Source organism: Natrix helvetica, assembly GCF_964273705.1.
Source record: "Natrix helvetica genome assembly, chromosome: 7".
Classification (NCBI taxonomy): domain Eukaryota; kingdom Metazoa; phylum Chordata; class Lepidosauria; order Squamata; family Natricidae; genus Natrix; species Natrix helvetica.
The window spans coordinates 53,125,205-53,144,307 of NC_138558.1; the positions used below are offsets into that span (position 1 = coordinate 53,125,205).

The 19,103-nt window shown below is 42.4% G+C and overlaps 1 protein-coding gene across 3 annotated transcripts in view; it reads right to left on the reverse strand.

Moving 5' to 3' along the window:
- The window catches only part of CC2D2A (coiled-coil and C2 domain containing 2A), a 110,359-nt gene extending 91,256 nt beyond the window's left edge, over positions 1–19,103 (reverse strand). Inside the window, exons 1-5 of one of the 3 annotated variants that reach the window (XM_081959386.1) lie at positions 18,105–19,103; positions 11,842–11,912; positions 5,778–5,866; positions 4,515–4,616; positions 726–914 (exon numbers count right to left, since the gene is read on the reverse strand). In XM_081959386.1, coding sequence (XP_081815512.1) covers positions 726–914; positions 4,515–4,616; positions 5,778–5,866; positions 11,842–11,866 — 405 coding nt within the window. In that variant the 5' untranslated portion in view covers positions 11,867–11,912; positions 18,105–19,103. Of the gene's footprint in view, positions 1–725; positions 915–4,514; positions 4,617–5,777; positions 5,867–11,841; positions 11,913–18,050 lie in introns of all 3 variants that reach the window. The other 2 variants (XM_081959387.1, XM_081959385.1) reach the window with 2 other exon arrangements.

Genomic DNA, 19,103 nt, shown 5'->3' on the forward strand with positions numbered 1-19,103 from the left:
GCACCAACCACCTTGATGGCTGGAGGATTCTGGGAGTTTATGTCAGAATACAGAAATACGCAAACGTGTGTGTGCGTGCGTGTGTGCGTATGTGTGTAGGGTGAAGAGTAAAGTATGAGTCTTAGCAGTGACTAATAGCAGAACTTTTCTCAACAAAGATGGCAGTTAGGTTGTTCAGAATCTGTCAGTGAATGTTGAACAAATCTTCATGATTTTCATCACACAATTCTTGCATTTTGTGGCACTAAGCATTCATCTATTTTAGAATTATCTTTACACTAAATTGAGAAGCTGCACTACTTCCTACTGATAGTCCTTGTGTGATGCTGACTACCTTGTTTAACTCACTGCATATAAAAAACAGTGTAAATATTCCCTCAAAGTAAATAAATTTTCTTTCTAAGAGAAAAGCATAAAATTTAACTTTTTTCTAAATAGGATTGCTGTAGATGTAAAGGATATCTATGTCAGAAAATGTTTGACCTTAACAAACTTGGTGCTTCAGCCACAAATAAGCAATTTTTTAACATCTTTGGCTTAAATTCTCCATTATATGTAATCTAGGACTCAGTGTCTCAAGATATGATATCCTACGTACATCACTGGAGAGAGAAGGGGAGAGGCATGATATTAACTACAAGCTTCCACATTTTGTTTACAACAAAATACAATCAGTCAATTACATATTTGTTTAAAAAGATGTGTATGTACTTCTTCATGATTACCATTTCATTCTCTTCTTCTTCTTCCTGATTGCTGAGTGTAGATTTCTGGTTCTCCCTGTCTTTGTCATCTAGATCTGATGCATTCTTTTTATTGTTTTCACCATCATCCCCTACATTCTCTTCCTCAGGACCAAAATTGAAAGTAAAGAAATTATAGGCTTCTTCAGAAGAAGGATAATCCATCTGAATCTAATGAAGAAAATTATTTTTAAAAAAATCATAATACAACTCGAGAGCTAATTCTGTAACAGAATTTTAAAAGATTACTGTTTATTCTTCATAGAGAATTATAACAGTAACTATGCATTTCTGAGCATTGCTCATCAAGCAGTCTTTTCAAAAGCAAATGTTTCACAAAAATCAGATTAGGAACACAAGCTGAAATAGGGAAGAAAATGGTAAGTGAGCACCTGTCTACCCTAGATGAGTTCAAATCACCAGAACCGGACGGATTACACCCCAGGGTTGTAAGGTAAGTATAAAAAGTGGAAGGAGGGGGACATAACTAAGGCAGAATATCAGCAAAGGGCCCGAGCCTGTAAAGATGAAGTGAGGAAAGCTAAGGCTCACAATGAAGAAAGGCTTGCCACAAAAGTTAAAATTAACAAAAAAAAGCTTCTTCCAACATGTTAAAAACAAAAAAAAAAGTTAAGGAAACAATTGGTCCATTACTAGGAGAAAGTGGCAAGAAGGTGACAAGCAACAGGGAGAAAGCAGAACTATTTAACTCATGTTTTGCATCTGTCTTTACACAAAGGGATAAAACAGTCCAACCTATCAAAAGCAGCACCACAAAAATCAGATAAGGAACACAAATTGAAATAGGGAAGAAAATGGTAAGTGAGCACCTGTCTATCCTAGACGGGTTCAAATCATCAGGACCGGATGGATTACACCCCAGGGTTCTGAAGGAACTAGCAGACGAGATCTCAGAACCACTGAATTATATATTTCAGAGTTCCTGGAACCCCGGGGAACTACCAGGGGACTGGAAAAAAGCTGATGTGGTTCCTATCTTCAAAAAAGAGAAAAAAATAGATCCAGGAAACTACAGACCTATCAGCCTGACCTCAATACCAGGAAAGATTCTGGAAAAAATAATCAAGCAACAAATTTGTGAACACCTAGAAGGAAACAAAGTAATAGCCAAAAGCCAACATGGATTTGTCAAAAACAGATCATGCCAGACTAATCTTATTGCATTCTTTGATAATGTGACAAAATTAGTGGCCAGAGGAATGATGTCGATATAGTTTACTTGGACTTCAGTAAGGCTTTTGATAAGGTAGACCATAACCTACTACTAGATAAAGTAGAAGAATGTGGGTTAGCATCACCACCAGATGGATTCGTAAATGGCTGACCAACCGCACTCAACGTGTAGTCCTCAATGGAACTGCATCTACATGGAGGGAAGTATGCAGTGGAGTACCCCAAGGCTCTGTTTTAGGCCCAGTACTCTTGAACATCTTCATCAATGATTTGGATGAGGGTATAAATGGGGAAGTCAACAAATTTGCAGATGACACCAAGCTAGCAGGAATAGCCAACTCTCCAGAAGACAGGCTTATGATACAGAAGGATCTTGACAAACTTGAACATTGGGCACTATCTAATAAAATGAAATTCAATGGTGAAAAGAGTAAGGTTTAAGCAAGAAAAACGAAATGCACAGGTACAGTATAGGTGATACCTTCCTCAATAGTAGTAACTGTGAGAGGGATCTTGGAATCCTAGTGGACAACCATTTAAATATGAGCCAGCAGTGTGCAGCAGCTGCCAAAAAAACCAACACAGTTCTAGGCTACATAAACAGAGGGACAGAATCAAGATCATGTTAATACCACTTTATAATGCCTTGGTAAGGCCACACTTGGAATACTGCATTCAGATGTGGAGACTCTAGAAAGAGTGCAGAGAAGAGCAACAAAGATGATTAGGAGCCTGGAGACTAAAACATATGAAGAACGGTTGCAGGAACTGGGTATGTCTAGTTTAATGAAAAGAAGGACTAGGGGAGACATGAGAGCAGTATTCCAATATCTCAGGGATTGCCACAAAGAAGAGGGAGTCAAACTATTCTCCAAGGCATCTGAGGGTAGAACAAGAAGCAATGGGTGGAAACTAATCAAGGAGAGAAGCAACTTAGAACTGAAGAGAAATTTCCTGACTGTTAGAACAATTAATCAGTGGAACAGTTTACCTCCAGAAGTTGTGAATGCCCCAACACTGGAAGTCTTTAAGAAGATGTTGGATAACAATTTCTCTGGAATGGTATAGGGCAGTGATGACGAACCTTTTTTGGCTCGCGTGCCACAAGTGGGGAGGAGCACAGGGGGGTCGAGTGCGGGCATGCCACACCCATAATGCAATGCACGACCCCCCCAGTGCGCATGCGCGCACAACACGTGACCCCCCCCCATTTTTACATTTTTTTTCGCCTTCCCCAGGCTCCAGAGGCTTTATAGGAGCCTGGGGAGGGTGAAAAGAGCCTCCCCCGACCCCCCGGAGGCCCTCCGGAGGCTTCAGGGACTGTCCGGAGGCTTCGCTGAAGCCTTCGGAGCGCTTAAAACCACCCTCCGAGCAAACCGGAAGTGACTTCCGGGTTGCTCGGAGGGTCATTTTAAGCGCTCCGAAGGCATCAGGGACAGTCCCTGAAGCCTCCGGGGGGGGGCTCTTTTCGCCCTCCCCAGGCTCCCATAAAGCCTCTGGAGCCTGGGGAAGGCAAAAAATAGCTTTTAAAAACGTGAACTCAGTGCCCTGACAAATGGCTCCGTGTGCCACTTGTGGCACGCGTGCCATAGGTTCGCCATCACGGGTATAGGGTTTCCTGCCTAGGCAGGGGGTTGGACTAGAAAACCTCCAAGGTCCCTTCCAACTCTGCTATTGTATTGTATTGTATTGTATTGTATTGTATTGTATTGTATTGTATGTAATCCTTGGTTGTATAAACAAAGGTATAGAATCAAGATCACATGAAGTATTAGTACTGTTTTATAAATTGTTGGTAAGACCACACCTGGAATACTGCATCCAGTTTGGTTTACAAAAAAGATGTTGAGACTTTGGAAAAAGTGCCAAGAGCAGCTAAGATGATTAAAGGTCTGGAGACTAAAACATATAAAGAAGGGTTGCAGGAGTTGGGTTTGGCTAGTCTAGAGAAAAGAAAGACTAGGGGTGACATGATAAGCAGTATTCCAGTATTAAGGAGGCGTTTGGGCTAGAAGACCTCCAAGGTCGCTTCCAGCTCTATTCTGTTTGAAACACCACTTCTCAATCCATACTCTATATTGGAGGATGTTTATTTAGACACATTTAGAAATACAAAATGTAACAGTTGACTGTACAGGGTTTTAGAATGTTATATTCATCACCAAAATATACTCCACATCTTTGGAACACATTATAACGTGACTGATCATCAGATTTCTATCTATGGATATGAATGGAAGAAAGGAAAAATTTGTCAGGATTTTGGGCATCTTGGAGCTGATATCACATCTTGCATAACTTCTCCATTTGCACAGTGGGTCATGGAGTTCCATCACAACAATCTCCTTCATCTTTCAACTTTGGAAGTAAAAAGCTAAATGTAGCTAATGATGCATAAAACATATGTATCTGGATCATTTCCTAATCTTTAACTCAAGTATATAATTGTCATAATATATTACTGTGTTTTCTGGGTCACATATGCTCAAGGATATTTTTAACCATACTCAATTCATAATTCAGCCTTAATCACAAAATAAACTGAAAAGCCATCATTCTTCAACTGACACTCATCACCTGTGATTTTTGTTTGCCTCTTCTAACAACATCGCGAAACTTCACTCTTGTAGATAACTTGCCTTCTTTTCTTTGTGTTGCACTCAACAAATGATCACCTGTCTGCAAAAATATATGGAAAAATTGCATTAACTCATATTGTCTTCTTATTTTCTGCATAATAAGTAAGTGTAGCCAATACTATGGACATAAATTATGCCTTACCAGGAGATGGAAAAATGAGTGTGCATTAGATTTTTTAATAAGCAGAGAAAATGGAAATATTATGGAGGAAAGTAGAAGATTTTTAAGAATTAATTTTTGTGCACAGCAATAGACCCCACTTCTTTTAGTATCAAGAAATGTCAGTTAAGAGAAGACTGAATATTAAAGAAAACAAACAGATGACAAATCCACCCCAAATGCCAGATACTTTGTTGTGCTCCTTGCTTCATCCAGTGCTGGATCATGTATCACTTTGCATCAGTAGCTGTGAACTATCAAGTACACACAAAAACTCAAATAGATCACCAAACAAACCACTTTTGGAAGTTCTGGAATTTGCAACAAGTCCAGAAAAAATCCAGTTCTTGACCCAGAATTCTGACTTCAAGATTATTTGCATTTCAGGATGTTTAGTCTGTTAACATGAGAGTTATTTTAATATAAACCAGTCTCAAAGACATCTGTATATTTGAACATTTAAATTATTAATTTTTTTCTTATAAACAATAAAAGGAATTGCTAATAATATTACATCAGAGTTCCCCAATCTTTCTGACTTTGCAGACTGGTCAGGGGTGGGGTGGGGAGATAGAATCCTATTCAGTTGCTAGGAATTCAACATAAAAAAACCCAGCATGCCAATGCTGTTTCTATTTTTGTATGTTTTTCCTTTATTATTCCAATTTGGGCCAGGGTTGTGTCTGGTTGCTAATAAAACTGCTCATTACAAAAGAGAAGAAAAATGCAGTCTTGAGCAATGTTTTGCCTCCATCCAGCCAATCAAAGATACTGTATCAAAAAAGATGTGAAATAAAAATTTCATCACAAGGCAACGAGATAAGCAATTCTGTTTTTTTCTTCTCAATGCCCTCAAACCATGGAATTAAATTGATTCTTGTTGAGCTACAGATTATTGTTCTTCTTCCTTTAAAATTACACATAGCTATACTTCTGCCTATCTATTGCATCCCAAATACACCAACAATCCCCAAAGCAATCTCTCCAAAGATCCAAATGTTATGACAGGCATTGTTGGGAATGGAATTTCTGACATCTTACTCGTGCAGCCTTCAGTTTCTCTCTCATGCGTTCTCGCACAGAAGTCTCTGCAAACTGTGTCCCCGAGGTAGATGGAACTGGAAGCAAACCTAGAGAGAGAATTACACCATGACAACAATAAGCTCTCTTTTAAAGTTGAATTTCATTGATGGTGCCTTCAAGGAAATGTCCACCTCATTTTCTTGAAAACAATATGGTAATGTTTTTAGCTATCTCTTTCTTTCAAAGATTTGTTTACTCTTTTATACAACTCTGATAGTCATACAGCCAAGTACTAACACATGGCAATTTTTTATTTATTCATGGGAGAGTTACACAAATTCATGTGTCATTACACGGGTTGTAAGAAGTAGAAAATTTATGAGTTACAGAATTATTTGTATATTGTTTAAAGATCTTTCAAGTACATAGTTTCATAGACCAGCCTTTCCCAAAATCTAGATTATGATGGCCTGTATTTAAACAACATTGCATAACAGAGATGACACTAAGTCTTTCTTACAGAATTAAAGGCATTAAATTTTAGAACAGCTTTGGCTAGAGAGAAATTATGATAGGCACAACTAAGAAAGCTTCCTGAAGACAACATAATTAATGCAAAAGATGTTCTGTCCTGGATAAGGGGAGGAAGAGCCCAAACAGTCTTTATATCAAAGTTTGTAGTCTGAGAGGTATCATGGTTGATTAAATGAGGGTCCTCATACTACCACCTTGTAGCATGGGGGAACTACCTCAGAACTGGAAAAGAGATGATGTGGTTTCCATCTTCAAAAAATGATGGGGGGGGGGGGGGGGCAACAGATCCAGAAACTACAGACCAATCAGCCAGACATCAATACTTGGAAAGATCCTGGAAAAGATAATAAAGCAACATATCTGCAAACACCTAGAAGCAAACGACGTTATAAACAGAAGCAAACATGCCCTAGCCAAAAACAAATCATGCCAAACAAATCTTATTTCATTCTTTGACAAAGTGACTAAATTAGTGGATCAGCACAATACTGTGAATATAATATACTTGGATTTCAGTAAGGCATTTGACAATGAAGACCACAAAATACTTTTTCATAAGCTAGAAAAATGTGAAATAGACAGCACCACTACCAGATGGATTTGTAACTGGCTAACAAACCATATTCAGCATGTAATCCTAATGGAATTATATCAACATGGAGGGAGGTGAGCAGTGGGGAATCACAGCATTCCATTTAGGCCCAGTTCTCTTCAATATCTTCATAAGTGATTTTAGATGAGGGAATAACTTGAACACTGGGCACTATGTAATAAAATGAAATTGAGTATGGACAAAAGTAAAATTGTCCTCTTAGGCAACACAAAACATTTGTACATTTACAAATATAAAATTTGGCTGAATACCAGTAACTGTGAGAGGGATCTTGATGTGATAATGGACAGTCACTTAAATATGAGGCAGCAGCATGAGGCAGCAACCTAAAAAGCCAATGCAATCCTAGGCTGCATAAATAGAAGGTTAGACTCAAGATCAAGTGAAGTATTAATACCATTTTACAAAGGCTTCGTTAGACCACACTTGCAATACTTCATCTAACTTTAGTCACCACAATATAAAAAAGATGTTGAGACACTGGAAAGAGTGCAGAAAAGAGCAATAGGGATGATAAGGGGACAGAGGCTAAAATTTATGAAGAATGGTTGCAGGAATTGGGTACGTCTAGTCTAGTAAAAAGAAGGATAGCAGGTTCCAATATTTGATGAGCTACCACAAAGATGAGGAGGTCAACCTATTTTCCAAAGGACCAGAAGGCAAGACAAGAAACAACTAATCTAGGAGAGAAGCAACCTAGAACTAAGGAGAAATTTCCTAATGGTGAGAACAATTAACTAGTGGAATGCCTTGCCTTCAGAAGTTGTGGATGCCCCATCGCTGGAGGCTTTTAAAAAGAGACTTGACAGCCATTTTTCTGATTTGGTATGGGGTCTCCTGTTTGAGCAGGAGGTTGAACTAGAAGACCTCCAAGCTCCTTTCCAACTCTGTTATTCTATTTTCTATGTTCTACCTTATTCTTTGTTGGGATCAATCCATCAATCTTTTATTAGGATCACAGACCAGAATAAAAATTAAAATACTAAACTAAAATATAAAACCAACACAGTGAGACACAATAGAACATTGGAATTCATGATGGAATTACCAATGGGTGGTCAAATTCTGCCTAACTTTATGGACAGGATAGCAGAATTTAGCTATACTATATACCTGTGATGGCGAAGCTATGGCATGCGTGCCATCGCCAGCTGCACTTTCAGGTTCCATCTCATGCATGCACGCCAGTCAACTGGTCCAGCGCACATGCGCATGCAGCCAGCCACTCTCTTCCAGGTTCTGTCACGCACATGCGCGAAGACCAGCTGGCTGGCACGCATGCGCAAGACGGAACCAGGAAGTGCAGCTGGCCACTACGCACTCCTGTTTCGGCATTTGGTGCCCAAAAGGTTAGTCACCACTGCTATATACAGTAGCTGTACTATATATTCAAAGAAACTGTATCATATTGATCCAACAGTAACAGCGGTACATAAAAGAGATCAGAATTTGCCAGATACAGTATTTTGTCAGGTAAGGAGCTATAATATGAGTCAGTGAAACTTTATAGAGGGTATAACAGGACATGAGCTGTGGTTTCAATGGTCCCTTGTCCTCAGGGCCACAATCTAAACTCATGGGACTTTTTTGTATTGGTCCTATAGAACAGTTGTGGGGAAGGTGTTACAATGTGCTAGAGATAGTGCCCTCTAAAATTTAGAAACAATTATATGATATAAGCATCTCACTGGTTTGTGAAGGGAGTGTGTTGCAACCACAGAATCTTTGCTAGCTAAACCTACAAGCACAAGTATGCACAACAGTGGAAAGATTTATTTACAGTATGGAATACAATGTTAGGGAAATCTACAAATGCTACACCCCATGCAGTCCTCTCTGTCTAAATTGCTAGTTCATTCTGCTCGGTGCTTACATGCCTATCCTTGGTGCACCACGGGAGTGAACTAACAGTTGATTAGTGGTGCTTGGGTTGCTGGCTCTTCCAGGCTCCTCTGCTAGTGTCACCTTGCCTTGCCTCATGTTGCACTGCCTCACATCCAGTCAGATCTAGTACCAGCTTCTACTTTCCATACACATGAATGCAGCTAGGTTTTTCCCATCGAAGTGGTACCCATTTATCAAATTGCTGAGTGGGCAGGAGCCAGGAAGCTTACCCCATCTTGCATAGCCAGATTCAAACTGCCAGAATGCAGACCATTTCTGGCCAGCAGTTCCAGAGTCATTAAGCCATCATTCCACAGCATCCCAGTGGAAAGAAACAAGATTCCATAACAGACTCAAATCAATTAAGGCAGCGGTCCCCAATCTTTCCAGCTTGGCAACCCGGCCCAGCACAGGGAGGGCATGAGTGGCAGGTGCACACACACATGCACAGCTCCATTTGTGCAAGCGGCATGTGCACATGCCCTCCACTCACGCAAATAGAGCTTTGCGTGAGTGGAGGGCACGCCACAGTACGCCACAGTACTCCACGCCAAAGTACAACAGCAAACGAGAGGACATGGTTTGTGCTCCCCACTTCCAACCAGTCATGCAAGCCACTACCAGAAACTAAAAATCAAACTGCGTGGTGTCATGTGACTGGGTGGGCATGGTCAACTTTTTTTCACTTTTTAAAGCATTTTTCCTACCTATTAACCCGAACCAGCAGGAAAAAAAATGCTTTAAAAAGTGAAAACAAAAGATGTTCCGATGATTGTGCAGCTCACATCTTTCCCCCCCACTTTTTAAAGCTTTTTTAAACTACTTATTCGCCAGAACCGGTAGTAAAAAAATGCTTTAAAAGTGAGAAAAAAAGAGGCTCCGACGATCGCATGGCACAGTTGAGTGTCACAGAACCTTTTTTTTTCACCTTTTAAAGCTTTTTTTTTACAACTGGTTTGGGTGAACCTTAGCATTTTTTTCTACCGGTTGTAGCGAACTGGTCAGAACTGATAGCATTTCACCCCTGGGGTGGACCCATCCTGGCCATGGGAAGAGATTATCATGGATTTTATAGTAAAGCTCCCTGACAGTGATGGAAATACAGTCATTTGGACCTCAATAAACTTGTTCTCAAAACAAGCCCATTTCATAGCCTGCTCAGGACTCCCCTAAGCCCATAAACTGTCTAAACTCTTCATAAAGCACATCTATAGGATGCATGGCATTCCTCGCAGAATCTTCACTGACCAGGGGGGGCGGCAGTTCATGGCTAAGTTCTGGAGGGAGTTTATAAAGTCCATTAAGTCCTCACGGGGAGGCTTAGTTCACCTGAGCACTAATAGGGTCGCAGAATATGCCAACACTATGATTGCTATGTGAACTATCAACAGACCAATTGGGTACAATTGCTGTCTTTTGCCAAAGCGTCATACAATAATGTGGTGCACAGCAGCACTGGTCTAACCCCTCCCCAAGTCACCAGTGGCATGGAATTTGTCCCCATGCCTGAGCTCGCTAGGGAGCCACCCTCCTCCATGTCTTTAGCTGAATAGATGGAGTCCCTGAAAAAAGCCTGGGAAAACATGAAGCGAGCCCTTCCAGAAGTAGCAAAGGCCCATACAATGCAAGCTGATAAGCACCGAGCCTCCCAAAAGCCGAGTCCCTTCGTGGAGAGGGTGCGACTGATAAATTGAATAAAATAAATAAATAATAAATAAATAAATTTCCAAATAAGAAGCAAGGTTTACCTCTCTACAAAATACTTGAGATTAAAACTCCCCTGCAAGAAGTTAGGGCCAATAGTGAAGGAATTAACCCTGTTACAGTGCAGCTAAAACTCCCCCGCCTGCTAGGAAAAGTGCATTCCATCTTTCACAGTAGCTTGTTAGAGCCGGCGGTAGGCTCCCAACTGAGGCCAGTAGACCGGGTAGCCCCCAAACCGATCGTAGTGCAAGGGGAAATGCATTATGAAGTAAGGAGAGTCTTAAGATTCTAGACTGTACAAGGGGAGGTTGCAATAGTACAATGGAAGGGATATCCACTCTCCAAAACTATGTGAGTAAAGAACTGAGATATAAAAGCAGACAGATTGGTCAAGCAGTTCCATGACAAATATCCTCAAAAGCCATAAGGACCTCTACGGAGAGGGAGAGGTGGTTGATTGAATATTAATTAAACTCCATTTGGGTTTTTTTTTCCAGGAGCTTCTCACAAATTAAGGGGGAAGGTCCGACTGTCAACCCTGAAGCAAACCTGGCTGAGGCCATATTTATGGCTTCAGGTTTGCCACTGGATGGGAGGGAGGAGAAAAATAGATAGCTGGGGGTTTATAGCCAAAACAGAAGGTTTTCGTGTGGGAACCAAGGACATTTCAACAGGTGGCTGGAAGGAGGAGTAGAGAAACCAAGCAACTGGCCAGCCCCTCTATTGGACAATGTGATGGATGACTTGGGAGAAAGGGCGGATTTTCACTTTTAAGTGGATGAAAAACGCAGGAACTTTCAGAATCGGTTTTCACCAGTTGTGCCAATATGATGTATCCAATAAATTGTTCTTTGAGCGATCTACCTGTCTTGGAGTTCTACTTTCTATGTGTATATTATTTGGAATACTGACAGTAAAAACTAATTAAATCCTCACATTTCTAGACCTCAACATGGCAGACTTTAGATTCAGCAGACAAAAAATCCATTTAACATTGGCACCATTTTCTATGCATGTAAAATCCCATTTGAATTTGGGCAAAGCTGACACCATTTCCCCCACTAGTCTGATAACTTACGAGTTGACCCCTGCCTTAATTTCTGAGGTGTACTTATTTAACCTTTTCAGTATATCAAAGGATAAAAAATTAAAAACATAAAAATTGTCTATTGAGAAAATGCAAGGAAATGCTCAAGTTTCTTCCATTACCCAATAAGTTCCCTTATTTAAGCCACAAAGTAAACTTCACTGTATGTACTCAGTTTGCAGCGTTCTGTTTTATTGATTTTGACAAATCCATTCTTGGATGTCCACCAATGTGCCAGCCCAGCTGACAGATGCACTTACTGGAGGATGACAAAGTACTGCTCATTCTGAGGAAGGATCAGTCTTCCACAGCTTTTTCTGCTTTCTAGACCCTAGAAGACAGAATGACAAGAAGACATTCATTAAGATTTTTTAAAGCGTCCCACTAAGAAGCAAAATTTAACATTTCTGAGAATGTGTGGGAAATGCAGCTTGTTCCTGCAGACATTCCAAACACTTTCTCAGACATATCAATAATACAAAGGACATACTTGTTTTTCCACACATCTCACTTGAAGTCTTTGCTTGCTTTATTTATCCCATATATGATTTTCTGCAAGGCATGGTCAAAAAAGTTAAGATCGTGACTGTGACCCTGCAATTAAAGATCCATCTCAGTTTTCGGTCTGTTGTATATATGACACCACACACAACAGCTGCTGCACTGCTGCAGTCACATCTTTTTTTTAAACAGAAGTTTTTATTAGTTTTACAAAAATTTTCAGGAAAGGGGATAGTGGATAAAGTTACAAATTTTGACAGCTACATTATGCAGGAAATGGCACTCCCCCCCCAGTTCTCATAACTTTCACTTGTTAATACATTAAGTAATTACTACTTAGCAATATTTTGACAGCGTATTTTTACCTTATATCTTCAAGTAATTTCAATCTATTTTATATCAAACAGAAAAAATTCCCTATATTAGCAATTGCATTATTTTTCTAATTCACTTTTGTGATCTAAGTTTTCTCAATGTTGCCTCTTCTCCCACCACCGGCCAGACTCCGGCACCTCCCTTGTCTTGTGTATCACGTGTGGTATCATCAGCTTTATCTAGGAGCGCTTTGTTTTTTTCCATGAAGGCCTCGGCCTCCATAGTTGTGTTAATTCTAACTCTAGTATCCTCCCAGAATATCAGCATACCTTCTGGCAGAAGCCACCGGAACCAAACCCCTTTCTGGTATAGTTTCTTCCCTAAAAGCGAATATTTTTTTCTTTTGTCTCTAACTTTCTTTGGGATTTGTTTCAGGATGACTATCTCTCTATCCTTGTATTTTAACACTTGCCCCCTTTGTGCACTCAGAATCTCGTCTCTTGTGGTCTTTCTAAGAAATTTAATGTGGACCTCCCTTGGAACATTGTGTGTTCTAGCATAAGCTGAATTGACTCTATAGACTAGGTCAATATCCCATCCCAACTGCTGTCTGTCTTTTTTGATATATTCAGCTAATAGCGTTGTCATCATCTCCCTCAAATCCTCATCATCAGCCTCAATTACATTTTGAAATCTAAGGAAAAAAGACATCCTTTCAAACTCCATTTTTATCTGATGGTTCTCAAGTTCTTGGTTTCCTCTCTGGACCCCCCCTCACCTCCCCCCTCATCTCGGCCGTCCCCTCCTCCAAAACTTCCAGTCTTTGTATATTTTGAGCCGTTCAGTTTTGATTTTCTCTGAGCTGTTCGTTCATTTCTTTCAGTTGATTCTTCAAGTCCTCCTGCCCCTTTAAGATCTTTTGGAGCATCTGTTGGGTTAGGTCCTCCTCCGGGGCCTTGGGCTGTAACAGAGATATTAATGTCTGTTGCCCGCTGGGGCTGGACGTTGAGGATGTTGGAGCAGAGCCAGCAAAGCCTGATTTCCCAGGTGGTGGTCTTTTCGGTGCCATTTTGGTAAAGAAAGCTCAGAGATGTCTATGTCAGTACAATAAAAAGGCAGCTGTAAAAGGGGATAGCCAAGAGAGATCACGAGGCAGGCGGTCCAAGCAAAGATAAAGACCTTTTCTATAGTTCAATCCAGACAATAAAATCCATTGTTCCAGGTCCAGAATACAGTATATCAAGAGATATCTCTGAGTGTCACGGAGACAAAGACAAAATGCCAGCAGGTTTCATGGGTGGAGTGAAATTTCAAAGTGCATAAAGACAGCGGAAGTGTGCCATCTTGCCTTGCCAGCACCGGGATTAGGAGGCAACAAACCAAAAGTTTTCAAAGTTTTCAAAGAAGTCAGATCATCACCTCTCTTTCACAATTGCAGCAGGGTATTTATCTGCTTGCTTGCTGTGAGGGTGATTTCATTCCAGAGCTCTCCCCCCTCCTCCTCCTCCGAGGGTGGAGAGCAGTTCAAAGCCGCTTTTCCAAGGGGGGGGGAATCCCCCTCCCTCCAATCACACTTCCCAAGAGCAGATTGAAGAGCTTTAAAAAGCTGGCAATCCTTCTTTTAACAGTCAGAAAAGGGAATGGGGAGAATTTCCACCTCACCACATTGCAGCCGCAACCTTCCAATTGTCAGATTCATCCAGCTGTCTTGACGCGAAAGCGCACAGAAGCGTGCCCCCTTTCGCCTCCCGGTGCCTAGGGCAATGCAGGGAGCCCCCCCCACGGCTGCCACTGATGCAGAGGACCCCCAGCTAGCCGCCCCTTCGGCAGGGCCCCCTATAAGGCTCCCTGTGCCCCCCCCGATCAGGGGGGAGCCCACCAAGAGCGCGCAGGGCGAGCGAAACATGCCCATCGCTCTCCACAACCGGAACCGGAGGGCTGCAGTCACATCTTGACTTTTATGAACAAAGCCTGAGGACATACCAGATCCCACCTATATTGGTCACCATCAATGACCAATGCTGATTTATAATATCTGATAATTCCTGATTTTGAACTGTATTCAAAATCAAAATTAAAATATCCGCAGTAAGACAAAAAACCAGAAAAAACATAAAGCCACGAAAAGCTAAACATAAAATGCATCAAACAATCATGAGTATTTTATTCCACATTATAAATCCTCTCAAATTCTTCAAGTTTTCAAGTTTTCAAAAGCTATGGATTTCTTCCAGCAGGCAAATCTAGAACCATCAAAATGAAGCCTGCAGCACAGGCTTCAATCTATGAATGCAATCAATGTTGCATGCTTCTGGGCAAGAATCATTTAAATTAGGCTTTTATGTATTTTATGTTCTTATGTTTTTACTTTTACCCATGCATACAATCTTACTAATGACGCTTCTGACATGAATAAAGAAAGAAAGCACACTAAGCAGGAATTGGGATTCATTAGCACCTCCTGGGCTGGACCAATTTTCAATAGAGAAAGCAGTCGTGGGCCTGCCAAGCCACGTAGGGCTTCATTGCAAGTTCATGGAAAGCCTATTGGGTTCCATATGCCAACAAGCAAGAGTTAATAGCCAGGTGCTGCATTCTGAACTGATGGAGGGTTCTGGAGGGTCTCCAAAGACATCCCAATGGAGAGCACATTGCCACAGTCTAGGTTGGGTGTTAGCAACCCACAGCTCCGGAGCTGCATGCGGCTCTTTCATCCCCAAGCTGTGGCTCGCTGTTGGCTGAACCCACCACTGGCTGGCCTCACCCCTCACCGTCCCCTCCCAGTCACTCCTCGCCTGGCCTGAGAAAGTAAGGGTGACAGCGGAGGATGGAGACTTGCTCCATATTCCAGAGCAGGAGCAAAGCACCCCTGTACTTGCCTCCTATCGTGGGCGCTTCTTCCGGCCCTAGTTGGCGCTGTGCATACCTCGGTCACTCAGGGAGATGTGCAACTTGCTCTCCACCTCAAGACACTGGCCTGGCCCAGCTGTGGCCAATGCTCCATGTTGTAATGGGCTCAGGAGGAGGAGGGGACGCCGTCTCCCCCATTGTGAAGCATGCTAAATTTAAGTGCTGCGCAAGGCACTACAAAAGCAGCTAAATTAAATTTGCGCTCCCTTGGGGCGGAGAGCAAGTTGCGCGTCTCCTTGAGCAGGGGGACGGAAGAGTTTCATCTGGGAACCTGAAATGGCTCTTGATTTAAATAATATGGTAAAAAGCACCCAAAGAAGAAGAACATCATCAGCAAAAACAAAAACAAAAACAAAAACAAACCCCAAGCCTTGCTTGTTTTTGGAAATGTTTCAAGAGGGAACACACACACACACACACAAAGAGGGAGAGGGAGAGAAAGAAAGAGAGAGAGAGAGGGAGAAAGAGAGAGAGGCAGAGAGAGATAAGAAAGAAAGAAAGAGAGAAACACACACACACACACACACACGCACACACCTGTTTCCCACAGAAAACACCGGGAGCCACAAAACATGGGTAGGCGTGGCTGGGGTGTGTGTCATGTGACTGGGTGGGAGTGAGTGACATTAAGTTGGCCATGCCCACCCAGGTTTTGTGGCTCCCTGTATTTTTTTCTGTGGGAAACGGGTCCAAATGGCTCTTTTGAGTGTTTAAGGTTCCAGACCCCTAGTCTAGGTTCATACTGAAGATGGCCTAAGCCACTACAGTATTGCAAGATGCATTTGCCTTATTTGGCTCAAAACTATAACCCAACCAAAATTGGGCAAAGGCATGGGTCATCATTTGCCCATGAAGGAATAAAGGTGGATCTTAAGACTTCAGCTATTTATATGTTATCATGAGCAGCAACATTAGTTCCTGCACCACAAAGAATCTGAAGAGTAAACAACCTCTCTCCTTGTGCCATTAGAACTGTACCTATATCCAAGTGAAATTGTGAATGAAAGAAAATGGAACTTTAGCTAAAGAAAATTGTATTATTGAAGGAGTACCAATACAATAATACAATACAATACAATACAATACAATAGTAGAGTTGGAAGGGACCTTGGAGGTCTTCTAGTCCAACCCCCTGCCTAGGCAGGAAACCCTATACCGTTTCAGACAGTTGGCTATCCAACATCTTCTTAAAGACTTCCAGTGTTGGGGCATTCACAACTTCTGGAGGCAACTTCTGTTCCACTGATTAATTGTTCTAACTGTCAGGAAATTTCTCCTCAGTTCTAAGTTGCTTCTCTCCTTGATTAGTTTCCACCCATTGCTTCTTGTTCTACCCTCAGGTGCCTTGGAGAATAGTTTGACTCCCTCTTCTTTGTGGCAACCCCTGAGATATTGGAACACTGCTATCAAGTCTCCCCTAGTCCTTCTTTCTCTTAAGCTAACCATACCCAGTTCCTGCAACCGTTCTTCATATGTTTTAGTCTCCAGTCCCCTAATCATCTTTGTTGCTCTTCTCTGCACTCTTTCTAGAGTCTCCACATCTTTTTTACATCGTGGCGACCAGAACTGAATGCAGTATACCAATTCCAACACATATCAGAATAAGAAAGCTCAACTGTAAGTGTCCATGTGGAATCCTATTTTATGCGCTGTGTCATCGAACAGTAAGATGAAAAAGGAAAATGCACATTTGTAAGGTGTCCGTTCCTCTTTGCTTCTAAAAAGCATCTATCTCAAAAAAATTCATCGTATAAAACAGAGAGTTGGAGCCTTAAACCCCAACAAAACTGTCCTCTTGTGTAGGCAGGGTAAATCTCCAATCTTATGATGTATTAATTTTCGTTTCAAATTATTTTAATTATTTAATTTCAATATATTTTATTTTTTTTCCTTGGCCCTGTCTGCTTTTAGGAGTACATCCTGGCCACTGCACCCACATCTGAAGATAGTGTTAAACTAGCAATTAGAATATATCATTGTTTCTAATTCACATGTGTGGTCAGATCATGATTTATTCTTAATTCAGACGATGGTTTCTAATATTTATTTATTTTAAAAAATATATTCGCCATCCATCTTACCATAGCATAACTCTGGGTGGCTTATAGTTACAAATACAGTTAAAACATAAAAGATTAAAAGCAGACATTAAAACCAAGGACACTGGGTGGAGTGGGAGGAAGGTGGGATCTATTATTACTCTATCAACCACCTCCATTGCGCTGTTCCCCCACTTGGGGTCCCAAGCCAACTGGCAGAGGCATGTCTTTAGGCCCTTACGAAAAGATAGGAGGGGTGGGGGCAACCTAACATGGGGGGGGGGATATGTTCCAGAAACAGGAGCAAGAGCAGAGAAAGCTTTCCTCCTGGAGCCCGCCAACCAGAATAATCGGGCTGATGGGACCCACGGTATGCCTTCTCTGCTGGCAGGAGTGGTACAGGCCAACCCCAGTGGGGTGAGACATTTAAGCTTAGTCTCTAGTAGAAACTCAGTCACTGTGATTTGTAATTCATAATGCAACGCTTCTTATTTCTTTTATAGATGTTAACTCGGATTAATCCCAATTCGTTTTGGGTGGCCTCGGCCTGCCCATGAATGGATCCGTTCAGACATCTTCCCAAGCTGGTGGCGGCAATCGGAGGGCGCGGAGGCGGGGGGGAGGGACTGCAGCCGGAGGGGGGTGAGGGGGTCACCCGATGGCGCCTGGGAGACGTCCTATCCCCGCAAGCGCTAAGCACCCACCTTTTGCCGCCGAGCCAGAACGGGAAGCCGGCTGGCCTAGAACACGCACAGTACCTAACAGGAAGGTTCAACAGCGGCCGGCCAAATGGCAGCCCTTCATTCTAGTCTTCGCCCTCGCCTAGTTACACCCGCCGCCGCCGTCCGTCTCTGGGATACCGCTTGGGAAGCAGACTCATCCAGCCTGGGCAGGGTCGGACGAATTCCGCCTTGCTGCGGCTGCGCACAAAGGAGAGAGGCGGCGCTGCTTGCCACAAGGGGCTGGCCGGAGAAGGTGGGGACGGTAGGCTCGAGTTGGCACGGTGGAAGGGCACTGGAGACTGCGTCCCTTGGGGCTCGTGGAAGTCGAAGGAGGTCTCCCGGCTGTGGAGCGCCCTGTTCGGCCGGCCCTTCGCCTGTCCCCGAGGGACGCCTCTCGTCTGGAAGGAACCTTAGCGCATTGGAAAAGGCGGGGGGGGGGGGGCGAGCGCTCCTGCAAACGCGTCCCGGGCAGCGCTACGCAGAGGTTCGTCTACCGCGGCGGTCCCTGTTATTCACTCTTAGGATTTTCCCGCTGGCTTCTCCAACCAAGCGCCGAGGAGGTTTGAGCCTGCGAAGTATAGATCGCCGCTGTCCGACATTTCGGCTTCATTGAGTTAAGAATTGTCTTGGGTTGTATATAAAACTATAATAATACAGTTAATATACATAAATAAACTTTCTTTGCAGGAAGGCTCGGTGTTTTTTATATTTATTATTCTGGTGTAGGGCGGCATTATTAGCTGTCGAGGGCTGCGTGCATGGCTGGGTAGGCCTAGTGTAGGCGATCACAATAGAATAACAGCACTGGAAGCGATCTTGGAGGTCGCCAAGTCCATCCCCCTCCTCAAGCAGGACATCCTTTATCGTTTTAGACAACGGGCTGCCCATTCTCTTATTAAAAGCCTTATTAAAAGGAATGGAGAGCCTACTGAAGGCAAGGGGTGCCACTGGTTGATTTTTCTAACAGGAAATTTCTCCTTTTTAGGTTACTTAATATTTTTAGCTAATTTGTATCCATTGTTGGATACAGATGTC